Source organism: Aureobasidium pullulans (assembly GCF_000721785.1).
Source record: "Aureobasidium pullulans EXF-150 unplaced genomic scaffold scaffold_24, whole genome shotgun sequence".
In the NCBI taxonomy this organism is placed as follows: domain Eukaryota; kingdom Fungi; phylum Ascomycota; class Dothideomycetes; order Dothideales; family Saccotheciaceae; genus Aureobasidium; species Aureobasidium pullulans.
Genome location: NW_021941044.1, coordinates 23,172 through 37,652, shown reverse-complemented (window position 1 = coordinate 37,652; position 14,481 = coordinate 23,172). Strand labels below are relative to the sequence as shown.

Here is a 14,481-nt window from a genome sequence, read left to right as displayed (position 1 = left end):
ACAGAGGGTTGGCTCTGGACGGTTACAAAGAAGCGTGAAGCGGAAGCCCTCCGAGCTGCGATTGACGCACTGACCAAGTCCGTTTGCGGCTGCTGCCTTTAAACCATCCATCATCCATCTCCGCATGTCGCTTTCGACATTTGATCGTGAAGCTGTCATACATTGACCACGCCGTGACAAGACGTGCAATTACTTCAGACTCACCATACACTATCCCCACCATCGGTTTGCGACTGTCGCCTTCTCTCTCCACCGACAACGCCCTGCCTCATCGTCGCCTTGACTGGCCGACGCCTTCTCTCTCGCCAACATGTCTCTCTCGGCCTCTTTCAAGACTTTCAACACAGAGTTCTCGGCTGCCACCACTCGTAACACTCAGCAGAAGCGCCCTGCTGCTGCCGCTGCTGCTACTCCTGCACCACGTCCCTCCACTCCGTCGACCCAGCCCGCAGACCTCAAGCGCAAACGCCAGGACCTCCCACAAAATGCCGCATATTCCCAACCCGCCGACACGGGCTCAGGCCGAGAAGTCATGACACAAGTTGTCTATGCCATCGATTATCTCAAGTCCAAGGATCGTCCAATCAGTTTCACTGATATCTGGAACTACCTCTCTATCCCCGCCAACCAGCAGCAACACCGTCAAGTCCTGCGCAGGGCGCTTATGGAGCACCCCAAAGTCGACTATGACCCCAAAGGCCTGGATGGACAACACCCTTCTTTCCGTTTCCGTCCCATTCACAACGTTCGCTCTGCCGACGATCTCAAGGCCTACTTGCAGCGTCAATACACGGCTCAGGGCATCAGTGTAAAAGAACTCAAAGAAGGTTGGCCTGATGCTATTCCTGAGATTGAGCGTCTCGAGTCAAGAGGCGAGCTTCTGGTTGTGAGACAGAAGAAGGACAACATCCCAAAGATGGTCTGGCCCAACGACCCCTCGCTCGACCAGCGTATAGACCAAGACTTCAAAGACTACTGGTCAAAGATCACTCTGCCTGCCAACCCTGGTGAGCTAAGAGCCGAACTCGAGAAGGCTGGTCTCACTCCCACCAGTCAAGTCAAGGAAGTCATCAAGGTTTCGGGTGGAAAAGACAAGAAGAAGCGTACTTCGAGAAAGGTTGGCAGAAGTACCAACACTCACATGGTGGGCATCCTCAAGGACTATTCTCAGATGAAGAAGTAGCGACATCTTCTCTCACATTTTGGTATTATGATTTTAGCGCGGCGTTGGTCAAGGAAAGCTTATCAAAGGCGAGTCATTCTCGTATTCATTGGGCAATCAACGGGTACAACGGAAGAACGAGAGCATGCCGGGTAGTACCTTGCAGACTTCCTCGTGTATACCCAAATTCAGAAGCGAATATTTATGACAAAAACGGAAAAACAGGTTCGAGCTCAGTCCTGGGTTTAGCTGCAAGAAAGTAGTTGTCAAAGGCAAGATTGCTTTCGAGAACCGACTAAATCTCCACAGAAAGTGACATCTCTATCTCTTTCCTCTGGACAAGCACGTCCACACCGGAAACATGTTGCCTTTTGATGGTTGATTGAGGGCGTGTATCGGCAGGCCGGGAGCCCAGCTCTACCGCTTGCTGCGAGTCCAGCATCAAAGGTTCGGACCGACAATCGACGAACGAGGCGTGGTGTGAACATGCATTCATTCGGGAGCAATATGGTGATAAGATGTCTTGTGATACAAGATTTTGGAAGGTAGTGGTAGTGTACAAGAACTGTGCAATGATGTATGCAAGGCCATGGGTATCATTAAAGTAAAAGCCTGGCGAACTCGGAACGAAAAAGGTGTAGATGATGTGTTGTTTGGCAGGGGAATTTTAGATGTCGCCGCCCTGGTACTTCCATGCATCGAGGTATTTCTGACCAGACATGATGCCGGCAAATTCGTGCTTCTTGGTAGGCTTCTCGATGTTCTCGGCGACGAAAGGCTTGAGCTGTGGATGTGTTAGATTCGCACGGGATATGGATGGAGTAAGTGGAAGACATACAGCAAAGTCGGACAGGTCAGGGACGACATAGGTGCGGACCTTTGACCAGTCGATGCGGTAGCCACCGTACTTGGTGTGACGACCCATGGAGCCAGAACCGGTACCCTTGTAGTAATCCTTGCCGGCTTGCTTGGTTGTGAGGGCGAGACGACGGAGAGCGCGCCCCAGAGGAGCGGTGGGAGTGAAGACCATGGCGACGAGGCTAGAGTTGATTTGATGATGGAACTGCTCTTTCTCGCCAGAGTCTCTACCGCTTTGCGACTCGGAGGTGATGCGGACTTTAACAAATCTTAGCGTGCCTTGGCGGAGATTTTTGCCGCTACCGAATGTCACTTTTTTGGACAAGGTCAACTCAAGACTTTGAACTTGAACTTTGAACTTTTTTTGTAGTTCGATTTTCTGGTTTATCGACTCGACATTATGCCTGCTCGTGTCGCTCGTTCGAGCGTGGCCATCGCCAAACCTACAAATGCTCGCAAGAAGTCACAAAAACGCACTCTAGATGCTTTTGCAATCGCCTCGCATTCCGCCCCGGATACATACAAAGTTCGCCAACATCGCCTGGGTGATTCGGTTGGAGAGCCCCGCCAAAAACGCAGAAGACTCGAAGATGATGACGAAGACGACAACGACGAGGAGCATGCCAGCAACGCCCGACGACTGCAACAAAAGACGGTGACCAAGAGAACTGGTACCGGAAGAAGAGGAGGCTTGGATGAGGAGACAGATGAGGGAAGCGATAGTGACGGCAACGAGTGGCGCATGGGTGGCCACATCGGCGACGAAAGCGACAGTGACCTTGACAGTGATGAAGCTTTCGGGGAGAGCGATGAGGAGCGTTTTGAAGGTTTCACCTTCAGAGGAAGTTCGACAAATGGTCCCTCGAAGAAGAAGAAGAAGAGGCCGCAACCTGCCTCGGAAATGGATCTCGACGAAGGCGGCAACAGCGAAGATGACGAGTCGGCCAGCGACTTCGGCGACGAGGGTGTCGATCTTGCTACCATGCTCGACGAGAACAACGAAGACGACCTTATGCAGACGGAGGAGAAGCACGGAGACGACTCGGAAGAAGACTCTGACGACGAGGATGATGATGCAGAAGAAGAGTCAGAAGACGACGAATCAGAGGAAGAATCCGACGAAGACGATGCTACCAAGCTATCCAAGTTGCAGGATCTGGTCGCTTCGCTGAACAAGGACAACCCGGAGAAGCGCATTGGTGGACGTACACAAGACGCCCACGAGTCGCAAGAACCCTCAGCATACGGATTGTCTGCGTCACAGAAGCTCAAGATTTCCGATTTGCTACCTACAGTTACCGATCCTGCTCTTCGCAAGTCCCTGAAGCTTCTGACCGCTGAGAAGACGACCAAGCGCTCAGGCATTCCTGGAAAGCTCGACGCTCCCCTGCCAAAGAGACAACAAGACAAGCTAGACAGAGCTGCTGCTACTCAAGAAACCAAAAAGACTCTCGACCGATGGCGCGACACCGTCATCCAGAACCGCAGAGCCGAGTTCCTCCAGTTTCCTCTCGCAGACCCCAACGCCATCGAAGCCGTCGGTACCCAGAAGATGCTCCCCATCCAACAAGACAAACCCGCCAACGAACTCGAAAGCGCTATTCAGAATATCCTCGAAGAGAGTGGTCTCAGCAACAAGCAAAAGCAAGGCAAAGAGGAGGACCAGCTTCAGCAATTTGAAGAGCTGCAGATGAACAAGATCCCCATCGAGGAGGTCATGGCTAGACGTGCCGAACTCCGCAAGGCCAGAGAACTGCTTTTCAGAGAAGAAGTCAAGGCCAAGCGCGTCAAGAAGATCAAGTCAAAGGCTTACCGCCGCGTCCATCGCAAGGAGCGTGAACGTGCCGAGGCCGCTGAGCGCGATTACCTTGTAGCTGAAGGCATCGAGGACGAGGATGAGAAGGAGAAGAACGACCGAAGACGTGCCGAGGAGAGAATGGGCACCAAGCACAAGGACAGCAAGTGGTCAAAGGCCATGAAGAAGTCAAATCGTTCTGTCTGGGACGAGGATGCCAGAGAGGGTCTGATCGACATGGCCAGACGTAATGAAGAGCTCAGAAGGAGAATCGAGGGCAAGGATGTCTATGACCGTGAGAGTGACGACTCAGACATCAGTGTCAGCGACGACGAGGATGAAGAGCTCGACGATGACGAACTCGAGAGGGCTCGTCTATCCAAGAAGATCGACAAGCTCGGCGCCAAAGATGGAGAGAAGTCCAAGATCGGAAACATGGCCTTCATGCTCCGAGCTGAGGCGTCACGAAAGGCTCAAAACGAGGAAGATATTGAGCGTCTGAGAAAAGACCTGGCTGACGAGGCTGGTGAGAGTGAGGAAGAGGCAGAGACTACTGTTGGTCGTGCTATCTTCGGACCTAAGCCCAAGCAAGGTGCTGCTAATCCTTTCAAGGCCACTCCTCGTGGTGAGCTTGAAGAGAACAAGGCTCTCGATGAAGAAGACAACCGCGAGATGGAGGACGAAGCTGAGATCAAGGTCGGTGAGCAAAAAGACACCAAGCCAGCTCCTCAGTCAAGAAAGTCAAGATCTTTCCTCCAAAACGCGCAAAAGGTTGTCGCCGACGTCGACGAGCCCAAGGAGCCTGAAGAGAACGCTTGGTTGACCGGTTCTTCCAAGAGCAAGAAGAAGAACAAGAAGGCTTCGGAAGATGAGATCCTCGATCTCTCCAAGCCTACACCCGCATCCGTACCTGCGGCAGCAAAACCCGCCGCGTCCAATAAGAAGGCCCAAGCAAAGAAGACAATCAAACCCTCTGCCAACGAAACAAATGCCCCCTCAACCGAAGGCTGGGAAACAGTCAAGTATGACAACGACCAAGAAGAAGCCGACGCCGAGGAGGACAACAGAATCAACCCCATGCTCTCTTCCAAGGACAAACAAGCCCTTTTCCACCAACGTGCTTTCGCTGGCGACGACGTAGCCGCCGACTTCTCCACCGAAAAAGAAGCCGCAATTGAGGATGAAGGCGACAAAGTCGAATCCACCTTCCTTCCCGGGTGGGGCTCCTGGACCGGTGATGGTCTCTCCAAGGCCGTGAAGAAGCAAAACAAACGCGCCGCCCACAACCCTCTGCATAAAAAGGTTACTGAAGGTGTCAAAGCCGCAAATCGCAAAGATGCAAAACTGCAAAATGTGATCATTTCAGAGGCGCAGCAGAGAAAGGGAAAGAAGTATTTGGCGTCTACTTTGCCGCATCAGTTCGAGAAGAGGGAGCAGTATGAGAGGAGTTTGCGTGTACCGGTGGGTCCCGAGTGGACTACCAAGGAGACTTTCCAGCGTAACACGAGGCCCAGAGTTGTTGTCAAACAGGGTATCATTGCCCCCATGGAGAAGCCTTTGCTGTAGGCATCTCCTTCCTTTCTTATATAATGGCATTAGAACGAGTCGAAAGTTCATGAATCACAAAAGTATTTGCATGGTAATCATCACTGTCTTGACACGATCCAAAGGGCTTCAACGATCATGAATGTGACTTCTGATGTACAGCTTATATATAGAGAGACTGGGAGAGACGCGTAATATCATGTCTTCCGGTTGAAGTCGTGATGATCCTCTGCAATATGTTTCTTTCCTTTGAAGGATTGGAGCAGAAGGAGCGACGCAACCATTTTTGGGACGCTGGGGAAGTGACTCAGCTCGACCGCAACTTCCCAATCTGCATCTTCCTTATTGACCATTTGAATGGGCCATTAAAAAGCCCCACTATGCACTTCTCCATCTCTCCTACACCTCCTTCGTCTTTCTCCATCACCTGCATCCATCATCATCACCATTATCATCCAAAACCTTACACACCAGCCACTTCCAATTCCCCTTCCACCCAAGTTTCATTCCATCAGCCCTCCAACGATACATTCAACCACGCAACCCTTTCTTATCCCAGATAAATCCTGAGACCGTTTGAAAGCATCTACTTTGCTCCGGTCAATGAAGGTTTTGGTGATGGATGGGTGTAGACGCGACGTTGGCGTGTACGGTACTGAGGTGTCTGAAGGTCTAAGAGCACGGTGCGATTGAGGTTTGATGTGCGTGTGAGGTTTGGAGATGTGTGGTGTAGTGGTAGGGTCTTGTGATGGTGGGAGGTGATGGTAGCAGGTTGAGACGAGAGCATATTTGCACATACAGTACTCGATAACGTTGTGTCATTTCGTCCTCTGATGTCTGCCACGTGTATCGCTGTGAGAACATAAGGACCGCCTCAGACAAGAGTCGGGTCCACCCCAAGATTGATATGTTTTCTTGCTCTTTCTTTTCTGTTCGGAGTATTCAAAGACTTCCTTGCATAGATCAGATCGGCGTAGTAGGCTAAATATAAATTGAGACAGGCTTGGTGGTGCAGTTGATAATGTGACTTGTCCTGTGACTGAATCGTTTTGCCGAGTCTTGGACGATATTGAGCATCTCTTTGACAGCAACGGGGTTGGTGGGTTAGGCGATTTTCTAAGCCCTTGTAGCCTATGGTAAGTGGTTATCGAAGAATGTTTAGCTATGCCTCTGTCTACGACATTTTCCGACCGCGGATTGCCGGTCTTCTACTACATCTCCAACGAGCCTGAACTGAAAAGGCTCCAACTAACGTTGGGTTGGTAGATTGGTAGGTGATCAGGAGAGACGGCGGATGCCTTTCATATACGACTATATACAGTACAAGGTGTAATTAGGGGTGTCATTATAGCATGAGCGGATGCAGCGAATCGCTTACTGGAAGCGCTTCTCGGCAGCCTTCCAGTTGATAACATCCCAGATGGCGTTGAAGTACTCGGCCTTCTTGTTCTGGTACTGGAGGTAGTAGGCGTGCTCCCAAGCGTCGACGCCAAGGATAGGTCTGAATTGGCCGACAACGGGATCCTGGTTGGCGTAGGTTCTGATCTGGATGGCGCCAGTCTGGGTGTCTTGGACCAGCCAAGCCCAGCCAGAACCCTGGATGCCGGCAAGAGCGGCGTTGAACTTTTGCTTCATGGCATCGAGGCTGCCGTAGTGTGTGTCGATGGCCTTGGAGAGTGCGCCTGATGGAGGCTCACCACCGCCCTGCGACTTGGGGGCAAGGTTCTCCCAGAAGAGAGTGTGGTTAACGTGACCGCCTGTGAAGAGAAGCGTCAGTGATGCGGGTATGGAACAATAGCATGGCTGAAGTCTTACCACCGTGGAAGTTGATCAGAGGCTGGGTAGCAATCTGGGTCTGGATGTCGTTCTTTGCGCGAGCCTCCTCCATCTTCTCGGAAGCAGTGTTGAACGAAGTAACGTAGGTGTTGTGGTGCTTGGAGTGGTGGAGTTCCATGATCTGGCCGCTGATGGCGGGCTCGAGAGCGCCATAGTCGTCTGCACGAAGCAATCAGTATGACTCTATTGCGCAATATACACATGGATCGAAGCTCACAGGGCAGGTCGGGAAGAGTGGCCTTGCCGCGGGTGAAGGTGGTGCTAGCGATAGCTGCACGCTTGGTGGCAGAGGGAGCGCTGGCTCTGAGAGCAGAGCGGACAGCAGAGTTGCGGAAGACGGCGGCGGAAGACATTTTGGTTCTGTGATAATCAATCGATTGTTTGAATGTCGAGTGTTTCAAAAGATAGAGTCAAACGTCGAAAGCGCAGCTTCCTAAGCTTCGACTTTGGCTGAAGTAAGTGCTGCGTCATATCCGTCGAATCCCAGCCAATTACATTCTCCATGACCGCGACCATTTTCGAACCCCTCAAGGACTCACTTCACAATGCTGTCGCTCTTTGTTTGGAAAGAGGATTGAAGGATCAAAGGATTAAAAGGGGTTGAGTCGGTAGGTAAACTGTTGGAAGCAATCGGCATACGGACTCTATGCTACACGCTTTTTACCGCTCGTGAACGACTCGTCTAGGATAAGGAACAGAAAGAAAAATAGTACAATTCGTGGTGTAGAGAAAATGCTTTGTACAAGAGGTTAATGTCATCGCCTCCACCACGAAAGAGCCGACTTGCTTGAAAATGGCCCATTGGCGCGCGAGTCGTTTATCGGAGCACCTTGAAGAGCTTGGGGGCGGCGCATGCGGTTGCGCAGTGGGCGAGGTGGAAGACTAGCAACATATCAATATCACAATCCCAATTGGTCAATTGCCACCGAGAAGTACTCACATTCCTCAACACAGTCCTCGTCGGCCTTGCCGTTCTCCTCCTGCTGCTTGGTGACGCGCTCGACACAGTGGTCGTAATGGTGCTTGTAAGGAGCACACTCGGATGACTTGGCGCACTCTGTCGTCTTGTCAGACTTGTTTCCTCTTGTGTCCTCGTGGTCAATGGCTCGTTGACGTACCTTCCTCAATCTTGGGCTTGGGGTCTTCGGGCTCATCCTCTTCCTCCTCCTCTTCATCTTCCTCCTCCTCTTCCTCGTCGTCCTCGTCCTGCTTGCCGACGGGACCACCGTGAGGACCGGCGTTGTCGGCGCCGACCTGGCCAGAGGCAGCACCGCCCTCGCCGGGGGTGTGGCCCTTCTCGTTCGAAGGCTCGGGCTTCTTGGCGTCCTGCTTGTTGGCCTCGGCCTCGGAGTCGCTCTCCTCGTCGGTGCCGGCGGCAGGGGTGGAAAGGCTGACACCGCCTCTGGTGGTGGCACCACGGGTTTGCTCAGCCGTGCCCATGCCGTTCTGTTGGTCCTTGTCGGAGTTGAAGTCGCCCGAGGCGTACTTCATGTCGTCCTGAATCTCAGCCTCGCATGACTGGATGGACAGAGACGAGTAAAGGTCGGAAACGTAGTCGAAGATACCCATGGTAGCGGTGATGTGACGACTTGTGAATGTGTTGGCTGGCGTGCTGTCGAAGAGGCGTCGAACCTTTCGACGTTTCCCGGCTCTCTCAGAGGACGAACTGGCCCGTGCTGCGAACTGGCCAATGAGAGCCAATCTGATTTCTCACATATCACTTCGATTCCTTTTCTCTTTCTTCCACTCAATTCACAGCTTCTGATTTTCAGCTTCCTGCGACAGGCTTTTCCAGAGCGGTGCGAGCTCAACCCGAGCTCCATGGCTCTGACAGTGTGATACGACAGAAACCGCTCTTCACAACAAGCACGGTGCTTCATGGCTGGCCTGCCACTTTCACACTGGGACTGGAAATAATTGTCTGGAAAAGAAAAATTGCTTGCTATGAACAGTCATGAGTCGTTTCGTGGCATTGCTTCATCACTCTAATTCTTCTGCATCGATTGCAGCACAGCCATGGCCTCCTGCACCGAATAACCGATGAACACGGGCCCCGTAAACACCATCTGTGCCTGTTGCTTTTGCTCGCCAGTTTCCGTTTTGATGAAGACTGGCTGCTCTTCGGTCATCTTCTCTGCAGTGGATTCGAAGTTCGCTTGACGGATGAATGTAGGTTTCGCTTCGAGCTTCTCGACTTCTGGGACAGTCCCCTTCTCTTCGGCTGGTTTCTCGATTTCTGCATCTTCCTTGTCTTCCTGGCTGGGTGGTTTCTGCTCGTCAAATCCAAAGGGACATCTGCCCTTGGGTCTTTCTGCCTGAGTTTCGGCTGTTTGTTGTGGTTTCTCGGGTACTGTAGCAGCTGCTACGTTTGAGGTTACACTGTGTTGTCGTTCTCGTGCGTCGATCGGGACCTGGATGCCCCATGGTCGGCTTGGGCTTTCTCCTAGACGAACGTCCCGTAACGGCCGGTCAAAACGAGGCAAGCGATCTTCCTCGGTTTCCTCTTCGGGTGGGGCGTCTGGTCCTGTGTATACGGTACTAGCCCATTTGCGGATTTTCTCATTGCTGGCACCGCCGTCATCATCGAATTCTTCCTCTGCCTCGTAATGATCATCGCCCAGATTCTCAGGCAGCAGGGATACATGTTTTTGACCCAGCCCTTGAATCATGCTAACGATGTTACCGTATTTGGCATCAAGCTGTCGGATTTGTTCTTCATTGCTTTGGTATCTCTTTACGCATATTTCGTGACTCCTTGGAAGTTCGTGTTTGTGTAGCTCAAAGTAGGCTGCCACTTCCTCTGGGCTATGCTGGTCGAGGAAGCGGATAGGGCAAACTTTGTCGGTGGAAGAGCCTTGGACTGATGGCTCGACATCGGGATTCTTCTTATGTGAGTCCATGGCACAAACCTCTCTTATGGGATCAATAACAGAGTTGCGTGCGCTGGAGGAACCACGTCGTCCGTTGATGCGGGAACCAGAGGTGCGCGGTTGTCGGACAGACTCGGATTTATAACGTGATACGACCGAGGCGGCGTGCGAGCTCAATTTGCGCCTTTCCATGGATGCGAAAGGGCAATCAAGTCTGCTCGGAGTACCAGGAACGGTAAAATCTTGTTCGAGAGGAGACTCTGAAATAGAGGGCATAGCAGCAGATGAGGTGGGAGCGGAAGGTTTGTCGGCCGAAGGCCCAGAATGTATGGCTACGCCGGTCGAGCGCAGCGAATTTGTGGTACGAGAAGCGGCAGTGATTTTGTCACGACGGCTGGCGTCAACTATCTTAGAACTATTTATCAAGCTCTCAAAGTCAACAGCCAAAGGAAAGGCTGGAGAAGCTGAAAGATCGAGGGGTTGGGCCTTTTCAGGACTTTGGTCGGCAAGACGCGAATACTGTTTGTTCAAAGTCAGCCATGAGCCGGTATGAAGCGGGATGAGGATTGAGCAAAGTGAGGGTAGGAGGATCAGTAACATGCTATGGTGTGTTATCTGTCAAAGCTGCGAACAGCTGCAGGTCTAGAGCTAAAGGTTGTTCATCACAAGAGGAGGATGGGTGCAGGGTGGGTGAGGGGATTAGGCAGCACTAACCTGTGATTTGGCCGTGTACAGTTGAGACTCAAGAGTTGCACAGCGAGAGTATACGCGCTGATATTCAAGTCGCAAGGCGTCGAAGCCGTCCAGCAAGCTCTGCAGCTGCTTTTCGACGATGGACGCCATGGTAAGCAGTTATAAAGTAGCAAGCTGTGGTGGAAACAAAGTCAGAAGAATGAACGAACGCGGACGCAACAAAGAGAATTCGGGATGAGCGCACGGATGAGCATGTCTTGGCGGACGGGGACGGTTGCCCGATGGGTCTCGCGACGAGGCGAGTCGGGCTGCGGGCGTCGTGACACGCGGCAGGCTTAGCCGAGAGCTGACGCAGGAGCGCATGGCAGCCATGGCATTTGTTCGACCATGGCCGCCGTGAACATTCATGGTTGATGTTGTTGTCTCTCTTTCAAAGAAACGTCGCCATGTCATCCGCCCATCTGACCCGCCTCCGCAAATGGTTCCTGACATCCCCTCCAGCAGAGTGGGGAGTGCAGCGGATTAGAGAGCTGCTGATCGGAGCACTGCGACAAGGGCCCATTCCAGGGCATGTGGCCTTTGTCATGGACGGAAACCGTCGCTATGCACGCACTCATCATATCGAGACGGTCGAGGGACATCACCTGGGCTTTGAAGCTCTCGCTCGTGTATGTCTAGCCGAAGCTTTGGTTGTAGTTGAGACATACTAACGTCTCGGGGGCAGATACTCGAAGTGTGCTACAAGTCAGGAGTCAAGGTCGTGACCATCTACGCCTTCAGCATTGAGAACTTCAAGCGCTCCAAATATGAAGTCGACGCCCTCATGGACATGGCCAAGTTCAAGCTGAACCAGTTGGCACAGCACGGCGAGCTCCTGCACCGCTACGGCGCCCGCATCCAGGTCCTAGGACAGAGGGAACTCGTACGGCCTGATGTGCTGGAGTCCATAGACGAAGCCGTCCGCCTGACCAGCAACAACACAAAAGCCGTGCTCAACGTCTGTTTCCCCTATACTTCACGACACGAGATGACGCATGCCATACGCGAGACTGTTCGCGAGTACTCGACTCCTCTGCGTCCTACCAACAAGCGTCCCTTCTCCGAATCTCACATCGCACGCCATCTTCGTACTACACAACTGAGCCAAGTGCAAGAAGAAGTCTCGGCCGAGGACTCAAACACTGAGGAGACGGACGACTCGAACATCAGCGCTGCCTCGGACGACCACCCTCCCTCTTCTCGCACATCCAACTCTGCACATTCGCCCACCTTCAAGCCCACAAGGCCTCAGGCTGTATTTCCAGATCCCGAGACCATCACTGCCGACACTATCAATACTCATACCTTTACTCATGATGCTCCTCCTTGCGACCTCTTAGTGCGCACCTCTGGTGTTCAACGGCTGAGCGATTTCATGATGTGGCAGTGTCATGAACATACGAGTATTGTCTTCCTGGAGTGTCTTTGGCCTGAGTTCGATCTTTGGCAATTTCTCCCTGTTCTGGTCGAGTGGCAGTGGAAACAACGCAAACTCAACGACGCCCAGGCCCTATCACGCTCATCACGATCCCTAAAAGTTGCATAATCACAAAACTGTTCTGGTTTATTCCTTTCTTACATACAAGCGAGCGACAAGATACCCTCTGAGAAACAGCATGGCATTCTGGTCTGGTTTTTAATCTTTTATCCTTGGCAATACCTCGTTCCCTCTATTGGCCGATCCTGGCGCTTATAGCGAGATACACTCCTGAAATTGACCATTTGAACAAGCACTACTTTTTTGCTTTAGCTTGCAAGTTGGAACATATACTCAATCTAGAATGCTCGACAAGTAGGCTTTGATCATGGTGGTAAGTCATCGGTCTCAAGATTTCGTGGATGTCTTTCGCAAGTTAAGCGCCGAATCCAAAGCCACACGACACGCTAATGCAGCTTTCCGGGCAATCACTTTGCCTGCCACTCCAATGGCTCACCACGACCTGGAGGTGTCGCCAGATATCTTCTTGCTGTTGCCTCCGCCGTTTCTATCTATGTCTTACTTGATCGCGGTGCTGAGAAACGGGCCACGCTGCTTCGAAAATGGCTGATCGAACAAGTCGCCTACTCCGAAATATCGCTCACACAATCCTCCTAGCATCAATTGTACAAGCGAATATTTGGACAGTCGATATTGACAATGGACCAGCACCGTCCCCTGAAGACGGACCTCCACTCTCTGCTCATGCTTCTCGCAACCCGGCGTTGCTTGCTGGTCAGATCTGTGGAATCATAGGCGCTTATCTGGCGACCGTGTTTATTCTGGGGAGCCTTCTTCTGACCGTCGGACGAAGCATGCGGCGAGTTGCTCTTTCGGCATATCATTCGGCCTCTACAGAAATGGTCAAGCCGACGATCAAACAATTCGACGACTCGCCATTGAGCCCTCACTCCCAACGTTCCTGGTACAGTCCTCGACGTCTGAAGAAAAAGCGCAGTATGCAGGGCAGTACGAGAACAGTCAGCAATCCAGGTAGTCCAGCTGTGCAAAGCATCGCATCGTTTGATCCGGGTGTGATAGAGGCAGATAGAATGGCTAGACAGCAAGAGTTGGAACATCTCTATGCAGCGGCACTGGCACAAGAAGCAGCAAAATCGCGCACAACGATCACAGAGGATGAGGTTGTGCCAGCGGGGCCTGCCTCATCTCGGTCCAGACGGCAACCTCCAAGGCTCTTGACATCGGCTCCTGCTCTTGCTCATCTTCACTTGCATGACTCTCAGGTCAGCCCTGTGTCTCCGAGAAGCCCGATTCGAGCCATCTACCCTCCTCGCTCTCCTCGTTTCCAGCCAACATCGCCTATCTCGCCCCTGCCGCCAGATTACGGACCACCGACCTCTCCCAAACCGCGTATGCCAAATTCTCCAGGCGCAGCATCGACGCGTACACGTACGTCTTCCTTTGGTTCCCAGGCTGATGGTAAACGTCCTCGAAAAGGACTTCGTAACCTACGTATCCAGCATCGTCATTATCCGAGTGAGGTATCAGACGAGGAAGTGCGCACACCTTTAACTCCACGCTATTACACGGATCCGGGTATCCCACCAAGTCCACCACCGAGGAGCGAGGCACCCACTACACCTGGAACTCATGACGGCTACGGCACACCAGTTGATGTCAGAGACTTTGACGAGATCAGAGCCATGCCACGACCCGAGCCACAGCGAGCTGGTAGTCATCAATACGAAGTCCCTCAGGTCGACGGAAGTGCTTCAAGGCAGATGGAACTCAGACTTGATACTGCAGTCTTAGGTGGTCGCAACATCAACAACAGGACACCTTCGTCAAACATCTCTGTATCGACGCTTGGGACATTACCCTTCCGTGCAATGGCACATCCAGATGGCCTGCCATTGCCGTCTCCAGGTCTCGTTACGAGGACTACGTATCTCGAGCGGCGTCGCGACATGTTGAGTGCTCCTCGTACGGGCATGGCTACACCATATAGCCCTTACATGCCCTTCACTCCCATAACTCCAGTGACACCTCATCTCACAAGCAGAGCAGAGAGAAGACAACGTGAAAGAGATCAAGGAAGACGCGCTCCAGCGGCACAAGATCAAGTCATTGACGAGGAGGAGATGTGGGGGAGTGGTTACTGAGTCCGTTCTTTCCGCTGATTTCTTGTTGCTTTGTCCTACCTATGTAATGATCAAATTGACAAAAATATTTGTCTGAGGACGAC

At 52.3% G+C, this 14,481-nt stretch overlaps 9 protein-coding genes across 9 annotated transcripts; 5 read left to right on the top strand and 4 right to left on the bottom strand.

Annotated features, from left to right (window-relative positions):
* Positions 1–310: 310 nt before the first annotated feature.
* On the top strand, positions 311–1,183 carry M438DRAFT_377368 (putative transcription initiation factor TFIIE, beta subunit; the record flags this gene model as incomplete). The annotated part of the gene is made up of 1 exon (XM_029908730.1): positions 311–1,183. The coding sequence occupies one exon, from the start codon at positions 311–313 to the stop codon at positions 1,181–1,183; it is 873 nt and encodes a 290-aa protein (XP_029756674.1).
* A 646-nt stretch (positions 1,184–1,829) lies between these two features.
* On the bottom strand, positions 1,830–2,192 carry M438DRAFT_358674 (uncharacterized protein; the record flags this gene model as incomplete). Its single annotated transcript, XM_029907280.1, has 2 exons — positions 1,830–1,946; positions 2,001–2,192. 2 exons carry the CDS (start codon positions 2,190–2,192, stop codon positions 1,830–1,832), a joined length of 309 nt encoding a protein of 102 aa, XP_029756673.1.
* Positions 2,193–2,351: 159 nt separating this feature from the next.
* M438DRAFT_348711 (Utp14-domain-containing protein) lies at positions 2,352–5,458 on the top strand. Its single transcript, XM_029906208.1, has one exon. The coding sequence runs from the start codon at positions 2,421–2,423 to the stop codon at positions 5,379–5,381; it is 2,961 nt and encodes a 986-aa protein (XP_029756672.1). The 5' UTR covers positions 2,352–2,420; the 3' UTR covers positions 5,382–5,458.
* A 27-nt stretch (positions 5,459–5,485) lies between these two features.
* Positions 5,486–6,389, top strand: M438DRAFT_348710 (uncharacterized protein). The gene has a single exon (XM_029906207.1). It carries the CDS (start codon positions 5,597–5,599, stop codon positions 5,921–5,923), a length of 327 nt encoding a protein of 108 aa, XP_029756671.1. The 5' UTR covers positions 5,486–5,596; the 3' UTR covers positions 5,924–6,389.
* A 70-nt stretch (positions 6,390–6,459) lies between these two features.
* Positions 6,460–7,549, bottom strand: M438DRAFT_303991 (mitochondrial superoxide dismutase [Mn]; the record flags this gene model as incomplete). The annotated part of the gene is made up of 3 exons (XM_029902177.1): positions 6,460–7,117; positions 7,176–7,355; positions 7,414–7,549. The coding sequence occupies 3 exons, from the start codon at positions 7,547–7,549 to the stop codon at positions 6,735–6,737; spliced, it is 699 nt and encodes a 232-aa protein (XP_029756670.1). The 3' UTR covers positions 6,460–6,734.
* Positions 7,550–7,838: 289 nt separating this feature from the next.
* On the bottom strand, positions 7,839–8,814 carry M438DRAFT_348709 (Non-heme 11 kDa protein of cytochrome bc1 complex). Its single transcript, XM_029906206.1, has 3 exons — positions 8,315–8,814; positions 8,137–8,253; positions 7,839–8,078 (listed from the first exon to the last, which is right to left on the bottom strand). The coding sequence occupies exons 1-3, from the start codon at positions 8,763–8,765 to the stop codon at positions 8,014–8,016; spliced, it is 633 nt and encodes a 210-aa protein (XP_029756669.1). The 5' UTR covers positions 8,766–8,814; the 3' UTR covers positions 7,839–8,013.
* A 367-nt stretch (positions 8,815–9,181) lies between these two features.
* On the bottom strand, positions 9,182–10,909 carry M438DRAFT_377364 (uncharacterized protein; the record flags this gene model as incomplete). The annotated part of the gene is made up of 2 exons (XM_029908729.1): positions 9,182–10,585; positions 10,781–10,909. The coding sequence occupies 2 exons, from the start codon at positions 10,907–10,909 to the stop codon at positions 9,182–9,184; spliced, it is 1,533 nt and encodes a 510-aa protein (XP_029756668.1).
* A 240-nt stretch (positions 10,910–11,149) lies between these two features.
* M438DRAFT_348707 (Undecaprenyl diphosphate synthase) lies at positions 11,150–12,522 on the top strand. Its single transcript, XM_029906205.1, has 2 exons — positions 11,150–11,427; positions 11,484–12,522. Exons 1-2 carry the CDS (start codon positions 11,206–11,208, stop codon positions 12,342–12,344), a joined length of 1,083 nt encoding a protein of 360 aa, XP_029756667.1. The 5' UTR covers positions 11,150–11,205; the 3' UTR covers positions 12,345–12,522.
* A 316-nt stretch (positions 12,523–12,838) lies between these two features.
* On the top strand, positions 12,839–14,398 carry M438DRAFT_325916 (uncharacterized protein; the record flags this gene model as incomplete). Its single annotated transcript, XM_029903108.1, has 1 exon — positions 12,839–14,398. The coding sequence occupies one exon, from the start codon at positions 12,839–12,841 to the stop codon at positions 14,396–14,398; it is 1,560 nt and encodes a 519-aa protein (XP_029756666.1).
* Positions 14,399–14,481: the final 83 nt, after the last annotated feature.

Excerpts from the sequence above, each read along its gene's own strand:
- M438DRAFT_348711 (XM_029906208.1), top strand. The coding sequence starts at position 2,421 with ATGCCTGCTCGTGTCGCTCGTTCGAGCGTGGCCATCGCCAAACCTACA.
- M438DRAFT_348707 (XM_029906205.1), top strand. The coding sequence starts at position 11,206 with ATGTCATCCGCCCATCTGACCCGCCTCCGCAAATGGTTCCTGACATCC. Across the intron at positions 11,428-11,483 it reads GCTTTGAAGCTCTCGCTCGT|ATACTCGAAGTGTGCTACAA; the intron begins GTATGTCTAGCC and ends TCTCGGGGGCAG.
- M438DRAFT_348710 (XM_029906207.1), top strand. The coding sequence starts at position 5,597 with ATGTTTCTTTCCTTTGAAGGATTGGAGCAGAAGGAGCGACGCAACCAT.
- M438DRAFT_348709 (XM_029906206.1), bottom strand. The coding sequence starts at position 8,765 with ATGGGTATCTTCGACTACGTTTCCGACCTTTACTCGTCTCTGTCCATC. Across the intron at positions 8,254-8,314 it reads CAAGCCCAAGATTGAGGAAG|AGTGCGCCAAGTCATCCGAG; the intron begins GTACGTCAACGA and ends ACAAGACGACAG. Across the intron at positions 8,079-8,136 it reads CGAGGACTGTGTTGAGGAAT|TCTTCCACCTCGCCCACTGC; the intron begins GTGAGTACTTCT and ends ATATGTTGCTAG.